Raw genomic sequence first — 20,635 nt, 5'->3', positions numbered from 1 at the left:
AGGTACGGGAGAAGAGGAGGGTCTGTAGCTTGAGAGCAGCCGACTTTCCCCTCCACCTCTAACAGTGGTTTCTTGTATTTCTTTACCAGTGTCTAAAACCCTGTGTTGTATTCTCTCCATCTCTCTCTCTTTCACTCTTTACCTCTATCCCCTCCCCTCTCTCTTTACCTCTATCCCCTTCCCCACTCTCTCTTTACCTCTATCCCCTCCCCTCTCTCTCTCTCTCTTTACCTCTATCCCCTTCCCCACTCTCTCTTTACCTCTATCCCCTCCCCTCCCTCTCTTTACCTCTATCCCCCTCCCCTCTCTCTCTTTACCTCTATCCCTTCCCCTCTCTCTCTCTATCCCCCTCCCCTCTCTCTTTACCTCTATCCCCCTCCCCTCTCTCTTTACCTCTATCCCCCTCCCCTATTTCTTTACCTTTATCCCCTCCCCTCTTCCCCTCTCTCTTTTTAATTTTCCTCTGTCATAAGGTGGCTTGCTGAAGAGGCGAGAGTGTGTGTGTGTTTGTATGTGTGTGTGTGAGGATCTCCTGACCTAATCACCCAGGTTTAACAGCCACACACACACACTGTCACATCATTCACACACACAGCATCATGCCATACATGAATCATTACAAATTGGATCTTGACCCATGTTGATCCTCACAGTGTTGATCCTCACAGTGTTGATCCTCACAGTGTTGTTCCACACAGTGTTAATCATCACAGTGTTGATCCTCACAGTGTTGATCCTCACAGTGTTGATCCTCACAGTGTTGATCCTCACAGTGTTGTTCCACACAGTGTTAATCATCACAGTGTTGATCCTCACAGTGTTCCAATACCCAGGTTCTGTGTTAAACCATCTTCATGGAGCCACTGGGACCATAAAACACCCAACATGCAGTCTACAGATTCACTAGGTCATTAGAATTGGAAGGGATCAAAGGGTCAAGAAAAAAATATAACAAAAAATACAAATGAATGTGTATAGACTAATCTCATGTGATATACAATTAGACATAAATCTATTTTATTTCATAATGATGCAATATATTCATGGTATATGTTTGGTCATTTCTGATTCCATTTCTAGAAATGTATAGATTTTCAAACGAGTGTTTCCCTTTGCTTTAATCAAGTTAAATTGCAGTGAAACACATCACATTGTGTGGGTTCCTTTCTCAAGGCATGGTGGAAGACTGGAGCAATGTCGCCCTCTAGTGATGAAGAGACTTACAGCAGGTGCAACTGCTACAAACTGGCCATCCTCTAGTCCAGGGTCTCCCCAAGTTGGTTCTGGGACCCCCCCTAGGCACACGTTTGGTTTTGCCCTAGCATTACACAGCTGATTCAGATAATCAAAGCTTGATGATGAGTTGGTTATTTTAATCAGATGTGTAGTGCTGGGGGGGTTCAGTGGTTCTTCAACATTTTTAGCTTGAGAACCAAATGAGAAATTGACAGTCCTCCTGTGACCCAAATCATCCTCCAACAACCCAAATTAAGAAGATATAATGTGTGATCACATGCCCAGGGCCCCACTTTGAGTCCTGACCCATAGTTGAAATACCACTGCTCTAGTTTGAAAATATAAAAAATTACACCCGGACAGGTTTGAGTCTCTCCTACCCCACCCTTTTAGGATACTGGGGAGGAAGAGGAGTGTCCATCCTTTCCACACCCCCACACCTCTGTGGTAAACCCCTGAGATCCACCCCACACCTCTGTGGTAAACCCCTGAGATTCACCCCCCCCCCCCCCCCACCACTGTGGTAAACCCCTGAGATTCACCCCCCACCTCTGTGGTAAACCCCTGAGATCCACCCCTGACCTCTGTGGTAAACCCCTGAGATTCACCCCCCCACCTCTGTGGTAAACCCCTGAGATTCACCCCCCCCCCCCACCTCTGTGGTAAACCCCTGAGATCCACCTCCCACCTCTGTGGCAAACCCCTGAGATCCACCCCTGACCTCTGTGGTAAACCCCTGAGATCCACCCCCCACCTCTGTGGTAAACCCCTGAGATCCACCCCTGACCTCTGTGATAAACCCCTGAGATCCACCTCCCACCTCTGTGGTAAACCCCTGAGATCCACCCCTGACCTCTGTGGTAAACCCCTGAGATCCACCTCCCACCTCTGTGGTAAACCCCTGAGATCCACCCCCGACTTCTGTTAAGTTATAGCAATGGCATAAAAGTGACAATCAACTCAGGGCTCTATGCGTTCACTGGAGAATAATGCAACCCTGTGGAAGGTCAGTTCCACCCTGCTAGAGCGTCGTGGAACACACCTTCCACGTTGTCCATTATTTTCCATAGAACGCATAGCCCCTCGTTGATTATACCTTACATAATACATACAGACTATAAAGACCAGCTAAAACCACCTATAACTTAAAATTAGAGTTGAGTTGAACGTACAGTATTCTAAGGTGTGAGATTATATGGCCTATGTTCAGTAGTATCTAGAAGCAGGCAGCAGAGAGCATTCATGCACTACAGATGTCCAGGGAGAGAAACCCTGCTGCACCAAGAGCTGACACTCTGTCTGACTGTACTATAATGTATTTATATCTAATCTGAATTAGGGTTCAAAATCAATTCGATTTTCAAAAGGGCAAGGATTTTGTTGTCAATGCACTCTATGAGATGTCAATGTAAGGGAGAGTGGGGTAAGTTGAGCCAAAGGAGTGACATTCTAGACGATTCTGTGCCTCCAACTTGTGGCAACAGTTTGGGGAAGGCCCTTTCCTGTTTCAGTATGACAATGTCCCTGTGCACAATGCGAGGTCCATACAGAAATGATTTGTTGAGATCGGTGTGGAAGAACTTGATTGGCCTGCACAGAGCCCTGACCTCAACCCCATCGGACACCTTTGGGATGAACTGGAGGGTGAAGAGGGGGTAAGGAGAGGAGGTGGAAGGGTGAGGATGGGGTGAGAAGATGAGGCGAGAGGAGAGTGAGAAAGGGTGAGAAGTGGGAGAGCTGTGTCCATAGCCTCATGAAGAAGAAACTCCTGAATAAACTGTTCCAGAGTTCAGCCAGGTGACCTACGAAAGAGGGAAAATCAACCCTTACCGTAATACTTTTTGTTGGTTTGTTTGCAATGTCATCTAATGAGCTGTGAATAACATCAGTGACTCAATCAGATCTTTCTTTATTGGTTCAGATGTGCAAAATACAATTGATTTGAGATTCTTGCTTTCGCAGCAGTGCTTTATAAAATGGTAATTATGACCAACAGTTGTGTGTGTGTGTTTATAGCACAGGATACTGATTAACTTACATCTGTCCCTAATTTTTCAGCTACAGGTAATCAGTTCCCAATAGCTGCTGATGCTATAACTGAAAGTAGAAAAATAGGCTAACTGGATGGTTTTATTTAAGACATTGTTAATGTCCCAAATGGCACCCTATTCCCTATATAGTGCACTACTTTCGACCGAGCCCTATGGGCCCTGCTCAAAAGTAGTGCACTACGTAGGAGGGAATAGGGTGCCATTTGGATCATTTGGGACACATATTTGTGATTTAGAAAGGAAATTACATCTCGGGCAACATTCAGTGAATTTACTTCGCTGCTTCGCTTCACCCCAAATTGTGATTTATTTCAGTGGTGAATAAATGTTGAAGCCCATTCAATTAGAAGATCTAAATAAGAACCCTCCCTTCCCAACTCAAGACAGTCATGGATGTAACCTTTGAGCCCCAGAAAAATCATGGCTGGAAGTTTCTGTCCAGTACCTAGGATGAGATAAATGATCTCATCTCAGTGCAGAAGACCTGAACGTTTTAGAGATGACCGTAGTATAGTCACTACTGAATTAGGCAAAGGAGCAGCAGAGAGTAGAGAACAGTAGAGTAGTACTTTATTGATCCCATCTTTGGAAAGTGTTTTATTTTATGACTCACTACTTAACAGAACCAAATACTGAACAGGGATGTCTTTAATACTGTAGTGTACAATAATAGAACTGGTAGGTTGTCAGACAGAGTTAGCCAGTGATGCGGATTGTGGAACTACTGTTCATTCAGTCTATGACTCAATAATACCACCTCAGATCAACTAAAGTCAGCCTGCTACCATGAAATCACATGGGATGGGATTATCTCATATTTTACAGTATTGTTGGTACACCCCGCAAAGACGCAATGTAATTTCAGTCTGTTAACGTCCTCTTTTCTTGATTTCAGTAAAGAAGGGGTTGTCGTGAGCTAAAAACATGTTCATGGGACAGAGCCCAGACTAAGAGATGTGATCAGGGTCATAGGTCAGATCGGATCATGTAATTTTCCCATAGAACTTGAATGACTCATTGTAATTATATGACTATCCCATCACAAAGCCAGCATTGAACATCTGGATACAGGAAGCTGACGTGCCCATGTTCAACACAACATCTGGATACCGGAAGCTGACGTGCCACTGTTCAACACAACATCTGGATACAGGAAGCTGACGTGCCACTGTTCAACACAACATCTGGGGGTGAGAGATGAACATCTGGATACAGGAAGCTGACGTGCCCATGTTCAACACAACATCTGGATACCGGAAGCTGACGTGCCACTGTTCAACACAACATCTGGACACAGGAAGCTCACGTGCCACTGTTCAACACAACATCTGGATACAGGAAGCTCACATGCCACTGTTCAACACAACATCTGGATACAGGAAGCTGACGTGCCACTGTTCAACACAACATCTGGATACAGGAAGCTCACGTGCCACTGTTCAACACAACATCTGGATACAGGAAGCTGACGTGCCACTGTTCAACACAACATCTGGATACAGGAAGCTGACGTGCCACTGTTCAACACAACATCTGGATACAGGAAGCTGACGTGCCACTGTTCAACACAACATCTGGATACAGGAAGCTGACGTGCCACTGTTCAACACAACATCTGGATACAGGAAGCTGACGTGCCACTGTTCAAAACAACATCTGGATACAGGAAGCTGACGTGCCACTGTTCAACACAACATCTGGATACAGGAAGCTGACGTGTCACTGTTCAACACAACATCTGGATACAGGAAGCTCACGTGCCACTGTTCAACACAACATCTGGATACAGGAAGCTCACGTGCCACTGTTCAACACAACATCTAGATACAGGAAGCTGACGTGCCACTGTTCAACACAACATCTGGGGGTGAGAGATGAACATCTGGATACAGGAAGCTGACGTGCCACTGTTCAACACAACATCTGGATACAGGAAGCTCACGTGCCACTGTTCACCACAACATCTGGGGGTGAGAGATGAACATCTGGATACAGGAAGCTGACGTGCCACTGTTCAACACAACATCTGGGGGTGAGAGATGAACATCTGGATACAGGAAGCTGACGTGCCACTGTTCAACACAACATCTGGATACAGGAAGCTGACGTGCCACTGTTCAACACAACATCTGGGGGTGAGAGATGAACATCTGGATACAGGAAGCTCACGTGCCACTGTTCAACACAACATCTGGGGGTGAGAGATGAACATCTGGATACAGGAAGCTGACGTGCCACTGTTCAACACAACATCTGGATACAGGAAGCTCACGTGCCACTGTTCACCACAACATCTGGGGGTGAGAGATGAACATCTGGATACAGGAAGCTGACGTGCCACTGTTCAACACAACATCTGGGGGTGAGAGATGAACATCTGGATACAGGAAGCTGACGTGCCACTGTTCAACACAACATCTGGATACAGGAAGCTGACGTGCCACTGTTCAACACAACATCTGGGGGTGAGAGATGAACATCTGGATACAGGAAGCTCACGTGCCACTGTTCAACACAACATCTGGGGGTGAGAGATGAACATCTGGATACAGGAAGCTCACGTGCCACTGTTCAACACAACATCTGGATACAGGAAGCTGACGTGCCACTGTTCAACACAACATCTGGGGGTGAGAGATGAACATCTGGATACAGGAAGCTGACGTGCCACTGTTCAACACAACATCTGGGGGTGAGAGATGAACATCTGGATACAGGAAGCTCACGTGCCACTGTTCAACACAACATCTGGGGGTGAGAGATGAACATCTGGATACAGGAAGCTGACGTGCCACTGTTCAACACAACATCTGGGGGTGAGAGATGAACATCTGGATACAGGAAGCTCACGTGCCACTGTTCAACACAACATCTGGATACAGGAAGCTCACGTGCCACTGTTCAACACAACATCTGGATACAGGAAGCTCACGTGCCACTGTTCAACACAACATCTGGGGGTGAGAGATGAACACATTAAATGCTGCTGCATCGCTTGACAGTCTGAATCATTTCAACTTTTCACGAACGTGTCCATTACCTCTCCTCTCTCTTGACTCTGTCTTCTTTAGCTCGATTCTTTCTCCTCATTAAGCTTCTCTCAGAAACCTCTCAGAAACACTCCATCCTTCCCTCATTACTCTCAACCCTCTCTTTCTGTCCCTAACACCCTTCAGATACCATTCTCTTCTGTGAGGAGATTACTGTCCAAACACACAGCTCAGAGCAACCCCTGGTCTGAACAGGCTGTGGAGTTGGGTACATTTTTAAGATCACCCAAGATCTGCATCTCTAGACACTGTCATGCTCATCCATGACTAACCCTAACACCTTGAACGCCCACACCAGTAGAAATCCACTTTTTCAAGCTGAAAGAAGATCGGTGGAGCTTACCCATGATTTTGCACAATGATGTAAGTCAATAAGTCATCGTTATAGCCAAAGTATGATATATTTGGGCTTGAAGTGACAAAACCGAACTGCCCTCTTCATGCATATTCATGCCAATGACGTGTCTTTTCCTATGAAATGACGCTCAAATTATTTTTGCCCATGTTTCTTTTTAGGGTTGGGTTTTATTTGAATGGTACCACCCACCAGCATGGCATTGTTCATTAATCGGAAACACCTGAAAAATGTGTGAGTCACGACTGAGTTGGGCAACATAATAGATTGTCTTTAGCTACAGGAAATATGAAGATTGTTCACTTAGGCCGTTTACTGTTGAAAAAAATAGTCAGTTCCGGTCTACAAAACGGGTGGGTCTCCCATAGACACCAAAGCAATAGCAGCTGGGTCTGGTCTACCTAGTTCACTGACTTTCATTGAACCAGAAAAAAAAACAGCGAGTGGGGTGTCTCGCTTCCTTTTCTGTCTCTGGTACTTGGCTGCCTGAGCCATGGAGCAAATTACAATAGTGGTCAACGTTAATAATCTTTGGATGCCGACACTAGTCGCACCATTGGAAGATATAGCTTGGACTGTGGCCTACAGAAGCCTATTCCTGCTCTATTCCCGTGATCCATCAAACACATTTGGTGTGTCCTCATAGTGGTTTATGACTTGGGGTCAGACTCGCTCAGGTGGAACAAATGTACATTTGCGCCTTTTTTCAATTATGATTTTAATGTCATTGCTACAACAGAGTGTAACAGTTGTTAAAGTACTTTGTGGATTTCACCAGATTCATATAAAAAATATAGCATGTTGATTTATTATTATGCATGCCTGCCCATCCTGGGAATAGGGGAGTGTTTACAGTCGTGGCCAAAAGTTTTGAGAATGACACAAATATTAATTTTCACAAAGTCTACTGCCTCAGTTTGTATGATGGTAAGTTGCATATACTCCAGAATGTTATGAAGAGTGATCAGATGAATTGCAATTAATTGCAAAGTCCCTCTTTGCCATACAAATGAACTGAATCCCCCCCCAAAAAAAATCCACTGCATTTCAGCCCTGCCACAAAAGGACCAGCTGACATCATGTCAGTGATTCTCTCCTTAACACAGGTGTGAATGTTGACGAGGACAAGGCTGGAGATCACTCTGTCATGCTGATTGAGTTTGAATAACAGACTGGAAGCTTCAAAAGAAGGGTGGTGCTTGGAATCATTGTTCTTCCTCTGTCAACCATGGTTACCTGCAAGGAAACACATGCTGTCATCATTGCTTTGCACAAAAAGGGCTTCACAGGCAAGAATATTGCTGACTGTAAGATTGCACCTAAATCAACCATTTATTGGATCATCAAGAACTTCAAGGAGAGCGGTTCAATTGTTGTGAAAAAGGCTTCAGGGTGCCCAAGAAAGTACAGCAAGCGCCAGGACCGTCTCCTAAAGTTGATTCAGCTGCAAGATCGGGGCACCACCAGTACAGAGCTTGCTCAAGAATGGCAGCAGGCAGGTGTGAGTGCATCTGCGCACAGAGTGAGGCGAAGACTTTTGGAGGATGGCCTGGTGTCAAGAAGGGCAGCAAAGAAGCCACTTCTCTCCAGGAAAAAAATCAGGGACAGACTGATATTCTGCAAAAGTTACAGGGATTGGACTGCTGAGGACTGGGGTAAAGTCATTTTCTCTGATGAATCCCCTTTCCGATTGTTTAGAGCATCCGGAAAAAAGCTTGTCCGGAGAAGACAAGGTGAGCGCTACCATCAGTCCTGTGTCATTCCAAAAGTAAAGCATCCTGAGACCATTCATGTGTGGGGTTGCTTCTCAGCCAAGGGAGTGGGCTCACTCACAATTTTGCCTAAGAACACAGCCATGAATAAAGAATGGTACCAACACATCCTCCGAGAGCAGCTTCTCCCAAACATCCAGGAACAGTTTGGCGATGAACAATGCCTTTTCCAGCATGATGGAGCACCTTGCCATAAGGCAAAAGTGATAACTAAGTGGCTCGGGAAACAAAACATCAATATCTTGGGTCCATGGCCAGGAAACTCCCCAGACCTTAATCCCATTGAGAACTTGTGGTCAATCCTCAAGAGGTGGGTGGACAAACAAAAACCCACAAATTCTGACAAACTCCAAGCATTGATTATGCAAGAATGGGCTGCCACCAGTCAGGTGGCCCAGAAGTTAATTGACAGCATGTCAGGGCGGATTGCAGAGGTTTTGAAAAAGAAGGGTCAACACTGCAAATATTGACTCTTTGCATCAACTTCATGTAATTGTCAATAAAAGTCTTTGACACTTATGAAATGCTTGTAATTATACTTCAGTATTCCATAGTAACATCTGACAAAAATATCTAAACACTGAAGCAGCAAACGTTGTGGAAATTAATATTTGTGATATTCTCAAAACTTTTGGCCACGACTGTACTTACGTTTTGACCTCAGTGCTCGTGCTCAAATAATTTTGATGCACTATGAGAGGCAGGCAAGCTTTTTCTGTCGTCTTCAGAAAAATGTGATTCCTTTGAGCACAAAGTCAGACACATAGTGTTTTGTTCAATACCACACAAAGACATGGGGGAAACAGAGGGTTAAATACACAACACATAATGAGGGAAATGAGAACCAGGTGTGTGGGAAAACGAGACAAAACAAATAAAAAATGGATTGGCGATGGCTAGAAGACCGGCGACATCAACCTCCGAACACCGCCCGGACAAGGAGAGGCATCGACTTTGGGAGAAGTCGTGGCAGAGTCAGACAAACGCCAACCCTCAACATGTCAACCACTAATATAGGCACAGTTTAGCGGAGACTCGTCTCTTGGTAGTCTTTTTATGAAACGGTACACATATAACTTTTATTAGCTTTTATTAGCTAGCTAAGGTGCGCTATTTAATGTTATTTCTCTGCTACACATAGTGATCAACACAACGTTCCCACCCCCAATGCCTGAATACGTATTAGCAGCCTGCGTCAGTCTTCGAGGTGGAACCGATTAACAATTTCCGCTCTATGACAGGAATTACACGGAATAAGTGCAGCAACTTTCTCTGAGGTGGGCCATTAAAGATTCAATCTGGGACTTGTTTTTCAGCAAAACAGTAGCATTGAAAAGACCATTGAATAGATTCCCAGATTGTATCATTAAGCAGATCCTCAGTAAATCCAAACTCTGGAAAGAGTCACTAGGCATTTCTGGCAGATGTTGCCTCTAACATGCATTTATATAGTGTTATGAGGGCAAACTGAGGAAGGTCAGCCAGGCAACAGTGCAGGATATCTCTCTGTGAGTGTGTGTGTGTGTGTGTGTGTGTGTGTGTGTGTGTGTGTGTGTGTGTGTGTGTGTATTTTTAATGAATAATGCATGCCTTGTCTACCTAGACGACTTGTGAGAAGCTGTCTTTTCCCTCTAACCTTTTGCCTCAATGGGGCACACACGTATTATACCAGTGTAATTGGCAAACAGCGTGAGATGCATGTCTGCAAGACACAACTGGGTAAGCATTTACCATTTCAGAGATAAATAAACTGCGAATGGAACAAACTGTGCTCTACTTCCAATTCAAAGAATTATTACTTTTTTTACCTTTATTTAACTAGGCAAGTCAGTTAAGAACAAATTCTTATTTTCAATGAAGGCAGAACGACAGATTTGTACCTTGTCAGCTCGGGGATTTGAACTTGCAAACTTTCAGTTACTAGTCCAACGCTCTAACCACTAGGCTACCCTGCCTAAAACTAGTGACCTAAAACTAGGTCACTATGGTTAATAGTGTATAATTTAAGTAGGATATGGTGAACTTCGAATGAGGAAGACTAAGACTCTCTGCCTATCCAGACCGCATCTGCGACCTGAAATACCACAGTATGCAAAGTAACCATTCAAACAGCACATGACTGCAGTGACCTATATATAAAGTAGATTAAATACATTTGTATAGCAAACACATTGAATGATCCAACCTCTTTTTAACATACACTGAGTGTACAAAACATTAAAAACACCTGCTCTTTCCATGACATAGACTGACCAGGGGAAATCTTTGATCCCCCACTTGTGAAATCCACAAAAAATCAGTGTAGATGAAGGGGAGGAGGCAGGTTAAAGAAGGATTTTTAAACCTTGAGACAATTGAGACATGGATTGTGTATGTGTGTCATTCAGAGGTATAAATAGGCCTTTGAACGGGGCATGGTAGTAGGTTCCAGGCACAACGGTTTGTGTCAAGACCTGCAAAGCTGCTGTCTTTTTCAAGCTCAACAGTTTCCTGTGTGTATCAAGATTGGTCCACCACCCAAAGGGCATCCAGTCAACTTGACACAACTATGGGAAACATTGGAGTCAACATGGGCCAGCATCCCTGTGGAACGCTTTGGACACCTTGTAGAATCAACATGGGCCAGCATCCCTGTGGAACGCTTTCGACACTTGTAGAGTCAACATGGGCCAGCATCCCTGTGGAACGCTTTCAACACTTGTAGAGTCAACATGGGCCAGCATCCCTGTGGAACGCTTTCAACACTTGTAGAGTCAACATGGGCCAGCATCCCTGTGGAACGCTTTCAACACTTGTAGAGTCAACATGGGCCAGCATCCCTGTGGAACGCTTTCGACACTTGTAGAGTCAACATGGGCCAGCATCCCTGTGGAACGCTTTGGACACCTTGTAGAATCAACATGGGCCAGCATCCCTGTGGAACGCTTTGGACACCTTGTAGAATCAACATGGGCCAGCATCCCTGTGGAACGCTTTCGACACTTGTAGAGTCAACATGGACCAGCATCCCCGTGGAACGCTTTCGACACCTTGTAGAGTCAACATGGGCCAGCATCCCCGTGGAACGCTTTCGACACTTGTAGAGTCAACATGGGCCAGCATCCCTGTGGAACGCTTTCGACACTTGTAGAGTCAACATGGGCCAGCATCCCCGTGGAACGCTTTCGACACCTTGTAGAGTCAACATGGGCCAGCATCCCCGTGGAACGCTTTCGACACCTTGTAGAGTCAACATGGGCCAGCATCCCTGTGGAACACTTTCGACACTTGTAGAGTCAACATGGGCCAGCATCCCTGTGGAACGCTTTCGACACTTGTAGAGTCAACATGGACCAGCATCCCTGTGGAATGCTTTGGACACCTTGTAGAGGCTGTACTGAGGGCAAAAGGGCAGATGCAAATCAATATTAGGAAGGTGTCCTTAATGTTTTATACACTCAGTGTATAACGTAATATGTAACACTTGACCATAGCCCCCTTATATATGCATTCATTAAGCTTTATAACTGCGCAAGACTTCATAACATCCTTCATAGTCAGTCATAAGTGTCAGCAAATCTCTAGACATACTATCTCTGAAAATCTGTCGTGTATTTTGTTCATGTCAATTATCTCATCCAAACTGAACCTGATTTGTTAAGCTTTACAGACACACAGACACAAACGCTAGCTAGCACGTGATAGACCAGCCCCCTGACAGAGAGATAGAGAAGCAGAACAAAGGTAGGCAATAACATTCAGGTGTCCTTGTGTTGTTGAATAGCCTTGATGGAAGCCAGTTCCCTAGGCAACCCATTAGTTTGGATCTCACAGTCCAGCAGCAAATGGTCCCCTCTGTATTACACAATAGTAGTTTTACACCGAAGGACTATTTTACATTTGTTATACAGTTGAACACAGGTGCTGAGACAACTATGACTTTGTCCATAACAATATGTCTCAATCGTTCATAAAAAAATAATACATGAATGGTAGTGAATACAGAGAGTGAATACAGAGATAATGAGAGGAAGTGAATTCCCGATAACACTCAAATCAAGGCCACTGGCTCCTCTGCAACAGAGGTGACAACCCCATGTTGAAGCAATATCGGTCTCGTTGACCGTTCTCTTATCCCAGAATAATTGAACCATTCAGAATGTTTCCTTCAGATAATACATTTTGTACAGGGTGTAGTACAGACAGTATGCAACTGTTAATTGGATAACACAACTGGTTGTGGATTACAAGAGCAGTCACTGCTGAAAAACTATCAGCAAATATGGTTTATAGTATTGTGCACAGCCTGTTTTGGACAAACATAGAGTGTACCGTAGTGGGATTTGTGCCCTGATACAATTTTTGCTCCTGCTGTGTAGTAATGCTGTAATTTCTCTCGTAAAAACGTTGTGATAACACGTTGTTGCATCGGGATCTATTGTAATTGAGTAGTAATGTGTTACCCATCTGTCTCTCTCACCTGTCTGAGGATGAAGCTGGTGGAGTTGGTGCTCCCGTCAGACCTCTTTAGCCGGCTGCGTCTGGAGTAGGTCCCTCTATTCACCTGAGTAGGTACAGCCAGAAACACACACATCATTCTCACTGTCACTCACTTTGCAGCACGACAACAAGGGCACCATAAGGAACACTGGGGCCCTACGGGTGATCAGGTGCCTGGGTATAGCCTGTCCCTATTGTATGCATTTCCATCCTGTCTGTAACGGTGTAGCCTGCTGTCCACTTCTGGCTGAGACCTGAAGACTTGCATTGGCTCCCCAAACTAATGGCTAACCTTTAGCTCAGCTTGTGACCTTTCATAAGAACTAAGGATGTAGCTTATTGCAGAGAAAATACACCTGCATCAAATTTTATTTCTGCCTTAAAAACTTAAAAACAAGTGTGTCATTTTTAGAACCTATATATTACATGTTTACTATTTGCTGTAAGATGATACATATGTAAGATGCTCTAATATTTTGGTATGAGGCTGTAAAACTAGGTCATGTGTTCAGTCAGTCTGCCCTTCATCAATGGATTCCAGCTACATGGATGAATTATTAAATACCCTATTTCAGACCACATCAATCAAATTCACATACCATCTGCTAAACGTCACACTGATCACGACTATATCACATACAGTGCGACATTTATGACGTACCACGGATTATTGAGCGTTGTTCACAAACGTGAGAAAATAAAGAAACTAGCCTATTAATAAATAAATATATAGCCAACATGAATCTGTAACTAACTTTCTGAAGGTAGGTAGCCTCATAGAGAATGCTTTCCCCATTTTGGTGCAGTGAAGTTGATAGTCATCCCACAGGATAATGTTAATTACACATAAATGTGCAAAATGGGAATTTAACACGTTTTATAAACAGCAGTAAGAGAACAGAGTCAGAAACCTATAGAGCAGAGTATCTACTATATTGCGGTACTTTACCTTCTGGAGTCCATCGCCTGCACCGTGACGGGTGTAGATGTGCCGGGACATTTCGGCTAGTTCGTCGGTCCAAGGGGGAGGCTGCCTCTCTGTCCCGGTCCATGGCAACTGCTGTTGCGGTTGTTGAGTTGGTTCCTCCAGCTTTGCACTGTTGCTTACAAACTGTCAACAGAGAGAGGAACGATACGATACAGTGCTTTTGGTAAACAGTTCGTGTGAATTAACCAACCGGTATCTGTTTGCGCGCGTGCAGTAGTGCTACTCTGTGCTGCTGTTGTAGGTTACGCGACAGATGTGCACGCGCAACTGGCACGCTCTTGGCTGCTGAGCTCTTCCTCTCGCATCATCCATCCTACTAACCATTTACATTATGTCAATGGCTCTATCTGTCATTCTCATCTGGAGAATGTATTGATGTTTCTATTTACATCATCTTCTTACATTACAGTTTTGTTTTATTACAGGTTTGTATATTATGTTTGTATTTCCTTTTGACCTTGGAACAATCTCTGCCAGTGTGTACATATGTATTTGGAATGACAATAATGTAACAATTTACCCAAGAATGAAATATGAAAACAAGAAATCCTGTTGAAATGTATTTTGGGAATTGATAAGACAATAAAACTATTGTCCATTAGCTTAACACTAAATATACATGTGTATTTGGTGTTCTGTCTTACAGGGTAAACATATCAAAACAGACATAAAACATACATATAGCATTACACACATTGAATATTTACATTTCAACAGACTAAGGAGCTGTGGTGTGGTGATTGGATCAAGAGAGATAGCTGTGATGCCCTCTATTAAAGTATACTGTTTGTAATCCACTGCTAGTCAAGAGAGTGTGATTGGTTGATCAAAGCACTCCCTCTCCCAGGGGCTTCCTCTTCCTCTCAATAACAGGCATGGAAAGGGAGATCCCAAATCTGATGTCACCCCATTGAAGTTGACATTTAAAACGGTTAAGGTAAAATGGAAAAAAAAAAAAAAAAAAAGTTACGGTAAGGGTTATTTTAATGTCACACCCTGATCTGTTTCACCTGTCTTTGTGCTTGTCTCCACCCCCCTCCAGGTGTCACCCATTATCCCCACTGTATTTATACCTGTGTTCTCTGTTTGTCTGTTGACAGTTCGCTTTGTTCGTCAAGCCTACCAGTGTTTTCCCCTTGCTCCTGTCTTTTTCTAGTTCCTGTTTTCTAGTTTTCCCGTTTTTGACCATTCTGCCTGCCCTAACACTGAGCCTGCCTGCCATTCTGTACCTTGTCACACCACCCTGGTTCATTGACCTTTTCCTGCGCTGACCCTGAGACTGCCAGCTGTTCTGTACCTTATGGACTCTGATCTGGATTGCTGACCTCTGCCTACCCTTGACCTGTCGTTTTGCCAGCCCCCTGTTCTAGTAATACACTTTGTTACTTTGACACCTTATGCATCTGGGTCTTCTCCTGAAATGTGACAGTATGAACTGGCCATGACAGACCCAGCAGACTCAGACCAGCTCCGCAAGCCATCTCCTCCCAAGGAGCCACCATTAGAAGGCACAAGGAGTTGCTTCATGGTCTTATGGAAGGGTTCCAGACTTTGGCCAAACGTCATGACCGAGCATTGAACACATTATTGGAGCAATTCCGCGGGTTGTCTGTTAGGCAGCCTACCACTATGGCAACTTCCCAGTCCCTCAGTAACCCGGCCACCCCGATTTCCCGGGAACCCCACTTACCTCGCCCGGAACCAAGAGTCGGGCACCTGTCAGGCGTTTCTCGCTCAGTGTTCCCTCCCCTTGGACCGCTCTAAGATAGCATACCTCAACACGCAATGTCCGGGAGGGCTCTTGCCTGGGCTACGGCAATATAGGAACCCATCGCTCCATAAAAGCCGCGTCCCTTGCAGAGCAAGGGGAACCACTACCTCAAGGTCTCAGAGCAAGTGACGTCACCGATTGAAATGCAATTTAGCGCGCACCACCGCTAACTAGCTAGCCGTTTCACATCCGTTACACTCACCCCCCTTTTGACCTCCTCCTTTTCCGCAGCAACCAGTGATCCGGGCCAACAGCATCAATGTAACAGTATAACTTTAGACCGTCCAGTCGCCCATACCTGGACGCGAAACAGGGATCCTCTGCACACATCAACAACAGTCACCCACGAAGCATCGTTACCCATCGCTCCACAAAAGCAGCGGCTTTTGCAGAGCAAGGGGAACCACTACTTCAAGGTCTCAGAGCAAGTGACGTCACCGATTGAAACTCTATTTAGCGCGCACCACCACTAACTAGCTAGCCGTTTCACATCCGTTACACGTGGCGGAGGTGAAGAACGTTTTTGATGCTCCATTGTCCAGGAGAGAGGCTGCCCGGAAGTTACTCCAGCTACGACAAGACTCCCACAGTGTGGGAATCAACTATGCAGTTGATTTCTGTATGTTGGCAGCTGAGAGTGCCTAGAACCCGGAAGCGCTGTTCGACATGTTCCTGCACGGAGTATTGGAGGAAGTAAAGGACGAGCTTGCTGCCTGGGAACCACCGTTGAATCTCGACTCGCTCATCGCCTTGACCATTCAGATCGATGGGCGACTACGGGAGCAAAGGAGAGGAGGTTCGATTTCACTCACCCACCCAAGGCTCGCCTCCGAGACATCCCGGAAGTCCCAGGCGGCTCCGTTGCAGAGAGAACCCGAGGCTACCCGAGTTCCCCCGAAGTCTGCCAATTCACCTCTTTCTGAGCCGATGCAACTAGGCAGAGCTAGGCTGTCTCCAGCTGAACGGCTGGTGGGCCATACGAATAACTTTTCCTTTCCCCTTACTCGCAACCCTTTTCAAGCCATCTTGCTGTGGGGGAATCAGTTGAAATCACTCAGGGTACTCATCAACTCTGGGGCTGATGAGAGCTTTATGGACGCTACCCTGGCGTCCAAGCTGGGCATCCCCACTCAGCCCCTCTCCATTCCCATGGACGTTAGAGTGCTGAACGGGCGCTCTATAGGCCGGGTCACCCACAATACCACCCCCATCAACCTACGTGTGTCAGGGATCCACAGCGAGGCGATCCAATTCCTGCTCATTAAGTCTCCTCAGGTTTGCATGGTTTTGGGATTCTCTTGGCTCCAGAGACACAATCCCCTTATTGACTGGTCTTATTTAAAAAAAAATGTTTTACCTTTATTTAACTAGGCAAGTCAGTTAAGAACAAATTCTTATTTTCAATGATGGCCTAGGAACAGTGGGTTAACTGCCTGTTCAGGGGCAGGGCGACAGATTTGTACCTTGTCAGCTCTGGGATTTAACCTTCCGGTTACTAGTCCAACGCTCTAACCACTAGGCTACCCTGCCGCTGGTGCCATCATGGGCTGGAGCCCGTTCTGCCATGCTCATTGCCTGAAGTCAGCACAGCCTGCCCCGGGATGTCTTTCTGGGGACTTGGAAGTTGCACCGGACCTCTCCTCCATTCCCGGGAGGTGTTCAGTAAGGCCCGGGCCACTACGCTTCCTGCCGCCCCAATCCTATGACCGCAGGATCAACCTTCTCCCAGGCACCACTCCGCCCCGGGGACGACTGTACTTTCTGTCGGGTCCGGAGACCAAGACAATGGAGACCAGCATTAAGGACTTCCTAGCTGCAGGGTTCATCCATCCTTCTTTCTTCCTGATGAGGAAATGTGTTTTAATAAATGATTAGAATGTTACACTCCTGAAACCATAGGTCTGAAACCATGTGATTGTATGAAATTGATTTGAATCATTAGATTATTATAATACATGAGTGTAAGTGTTAGAATCATTCGATTATTATATTATAATACTGTGTGTGGTTTTAGTCAGAATCAACGTTTTGAGAACAGACTGTCTGTCTGAGCCAGATTCGGGGCGACCTTGGCTGGGAGACTGAGAACTTCCCAGTCCCAGGTCTCTCCCTATCTTAGGGGAGGGTAGGAAGACACTATTCTCACGTACTCCCCTAATCTCTATTGGCGGGCCTATTTGATGGTTTGTGTGGAAGTATGTGTGTCACTATAAATTGAAGGTCTTGTACTGTGCACGTCAGAACGTTCCTTGAATAAACATTTAACTTTGGTAGACTGGGACTCTGTCTGTTTTAATTTCTATCAGTATCTTACAAATCCTGATATAACAGACTGAGGGTAACATAATTGAATTTGTTAATGAACAGGATAATATAATTCTCCTAACACTTCCCCACTGGCACAGGGTTCTTCTTTGTGGAGAAGGACAAAACCCTGCGCCTATACATTGACTACCAGGGCCTCAATGACATCACAGTGAAGAACCACTACCCACTACCACTCATCTCCTCGGCCTTCCTTGGCGCTCCAGTGGGCCACCGTGTTCCCCAAGCTGGACCTACCAAATGCCTACCACCTGGTGCAGATACGGGAATGTGACTAGTGGTAGACTGCCTTCAACACGGCCAGCGGTCATTCGAGTATCTGGTCATGCCATTTGGCCTTACCAATGCCCCTGCTGTGTTCCAGGCTCCAGGCTGTGTTCCAGACATGTTGAACCGGTTCATCTTCGTCTACCTCGACGACATCCTCACCCTCTACATCCGAAGGTGAGAGCGGTGGTGGATTGGTCCCAGATAACCGAATGTTTGTTCTTGACGCTGTCCACTCCCCGGTCCTGGAGTGGGCCAACTCCTCCAAGCTTGCCTGCCGCCCGGGCTCCTGTTGGACCCTGGCCTTTGTGCAACAACGCTTTTGGTGGCCTACCATAGTTCCTGACGTAGCCACATGCACGATCTGTGCGCAGAATAAGACTCCCGGCAAGCTCCGGCTGGTCTCCTTCAACCTGTTCCTCACCGTCCCTGTTCTCACATATCCTTTGTCACGGGTCTCCCCCGTCCGATGGCAAAACCGCCATCCTGACAGTAGTGGACCAGTTTTCCAAAGCCGCCCACTTCATTCCTCTCCCCAAGCTACCCTTTGCCAAAGAGATGGCCCAGCTCATGGTGCAGCATGTTTTCCGGATCCATGGTCTCCCAGTGGACATGGTCTCCGACCGGGGTCCTCAGTTCTCGTCCCGTTTCTGGAAGGCGTTCTGCACACTCATTAGGTCGTCGGCCAGCCTGTCCTCCGGGTTCCACCCCCTGTCCAACTCAATCCAGCAACTAGTGTGGATTGAATATGCCTGCAACACCAATCCTTGCTCTGCCACAGGTCTCTCGCCCTTCGAGTGTTCCCTGGGATATCATCCCCCACTCTTCCCGGAGCAAGAGGTCGTCATACCTTCAGTCAAGATGTTGTCCACCCGAGATCTGTCCACCCAAGATCTGCCCCTCTGGGTGGAGTCCCGCAAACTTTCTCCCTGGATTATCAGCCCTTTCCCCATCTCCAAGATCTTTAGCCCTTCTGCTGTTCGTCTTCTGTTGCCTGGTACCCTCAGTATACATCCTACTTTTCATGTGTCTAGGATCAAACCCATGTCTCACAGCCCTTTGTCTCCTGTTTCCATCTGTCTGTATCTGGGTCTTCTCCTGAAACATGATAGTTAAGGGTTAGGGTTTAGGGTAGGAGGGGGATAGGGTTAGGCTCTAGGGTAGGGACGTCCCAAGGATCCCAGATAACACTAACCATGTAGGCATAGCAATGGAGGACCACACTGAGTGCACAAAATATTAGGAACACATTCCTAATAATGAGCTGCTCCCCCCTTTGCCCTCAGAACACTACATTTGTCAGAGCATGGACTCTACAAGGTGTCAAAAGCGTTCCACAGGGATGCTAGTCAATGCTGACTCCAATGCTTCCCACAGCTATGTCAAGTTGACTGGATGTCCTTGGGTGGTGGGCCATTCTTTATACACACAGGGAAACTGTTGAGTGTGAAAAACCCAGCAGCGTTGCAGTTCTGGACGCACTCAAACTGGTGCATCTGGCACCTACTACCATACCTCCTTCAAAGGCACCTAAATATTTTGTCTTGCCCATTCACCCTCTGAATGGCATACATACACAATCCATGTCTCAATTGTATCAAGGCTTAAGAATCCTTATTTTTTATCCTTTCTCCTCCCCTTCATCTATACTGATTGAAATGTATTTTACAAGTGACATAAATAAGGGATAATAACTTTTGCCTGGATTCACCTGATCAGTCTATGTCTGGTGTTCATAATATTTCTGTACACTGTGTACATTCAGTCTTCTCCAAGGACATTTTCGAGTGGGAGAAAGAGTCAAGAAATTGACCCTGCGATTGAGCAATGTTTCCCAACTCCAGTCCTCCAGTAACCCTAACAGCACACATTTTTATTGTAACCCTGGACAAGCACAACTGATTCAACTTGTCAACTAATCAAGCCCTCAATGAGTTGAATCAGGTGAGTTTGTCTGGGGGAACGACAAAAATGTGTGTGTGCTGTTGGGGGTACTGGAGGACTGGAGTTGGGAAACATTGCCCCTAGAGTATCTTGGAAATGCACACAAGCCAGAACAAGACCCAAAGACAGCTCACATGAAGTGGGATAATTAGACAGGACACCAGGCTTGTTGAACCTTCAACCTCTGTGCTAGAACCTTACTACGCTAAAGCACCCCAGCTATCATATGAAGAAATCATAAAGAAAAGGCTCACTGAATAAAACGTGTCTCCTGGCCACAGTGAGATTCTCTGGAGAGATTTGTTTAATGTCGTGTGAATATGTTTCCTGCTCAGTAGACCATTGTTCACACCCCTCACCAAAGCTGTTATAACAGAATGGACCTAACCCCTTCACA

At 45.8% G+C, this 20,635-nt stretch overlaps 1 protein-coding gene across 1 annotated transcript in view; it reads right to left on the bottom strand.

Moving 5' to 3' along the window:
• The window catches only part of LOC110501812 (voltage-dependent L-type calcium channel subunit beta-4-like), a 70,990-nt gene extending 56,800 nt beyond the window's left edge, over window positions 1–14,190 (bottom strand). The window contains exons 1-2 of the mRNA XM_036959227.2: window positions 13,893–14,190; window positions 12,924–13,007 (exon numbers count right to left, since the gene is read on the bottom strand). Coding sequence (XP_036815122.2) covers window positions 12,924–13,007; window positions 13,893–13,943 — 135 coding nt within the window. The 5' untranslated portion in view covers window positions 13,944–14,190. The remainder of the gene's footprint in view (window positions 1–12,923; window positions 13,008–13,892) is intronic.
• Between the last annotated feature and the right edge of the window lie 6,445 nt (window positions 14,191–20,635).

This window comes from Oncorhynchus mykiss, chromosome 22 (assembly GCF_057628025.1).
Source record: "Oncorhynchus mykiss isolate SJ-2025 chromosome 22, ASM5762802v1, whole genome shotgun sequence".
NCBI lineage: Eukaryota > Metazoa > Chordata > Actinopteri > Salmoniformes > Salmonidae > Oncorhynchus > Oncorhynchus mykiss.
This window is presented reverse-complemented; position numbering and strand designations above follow the sequence as displayed.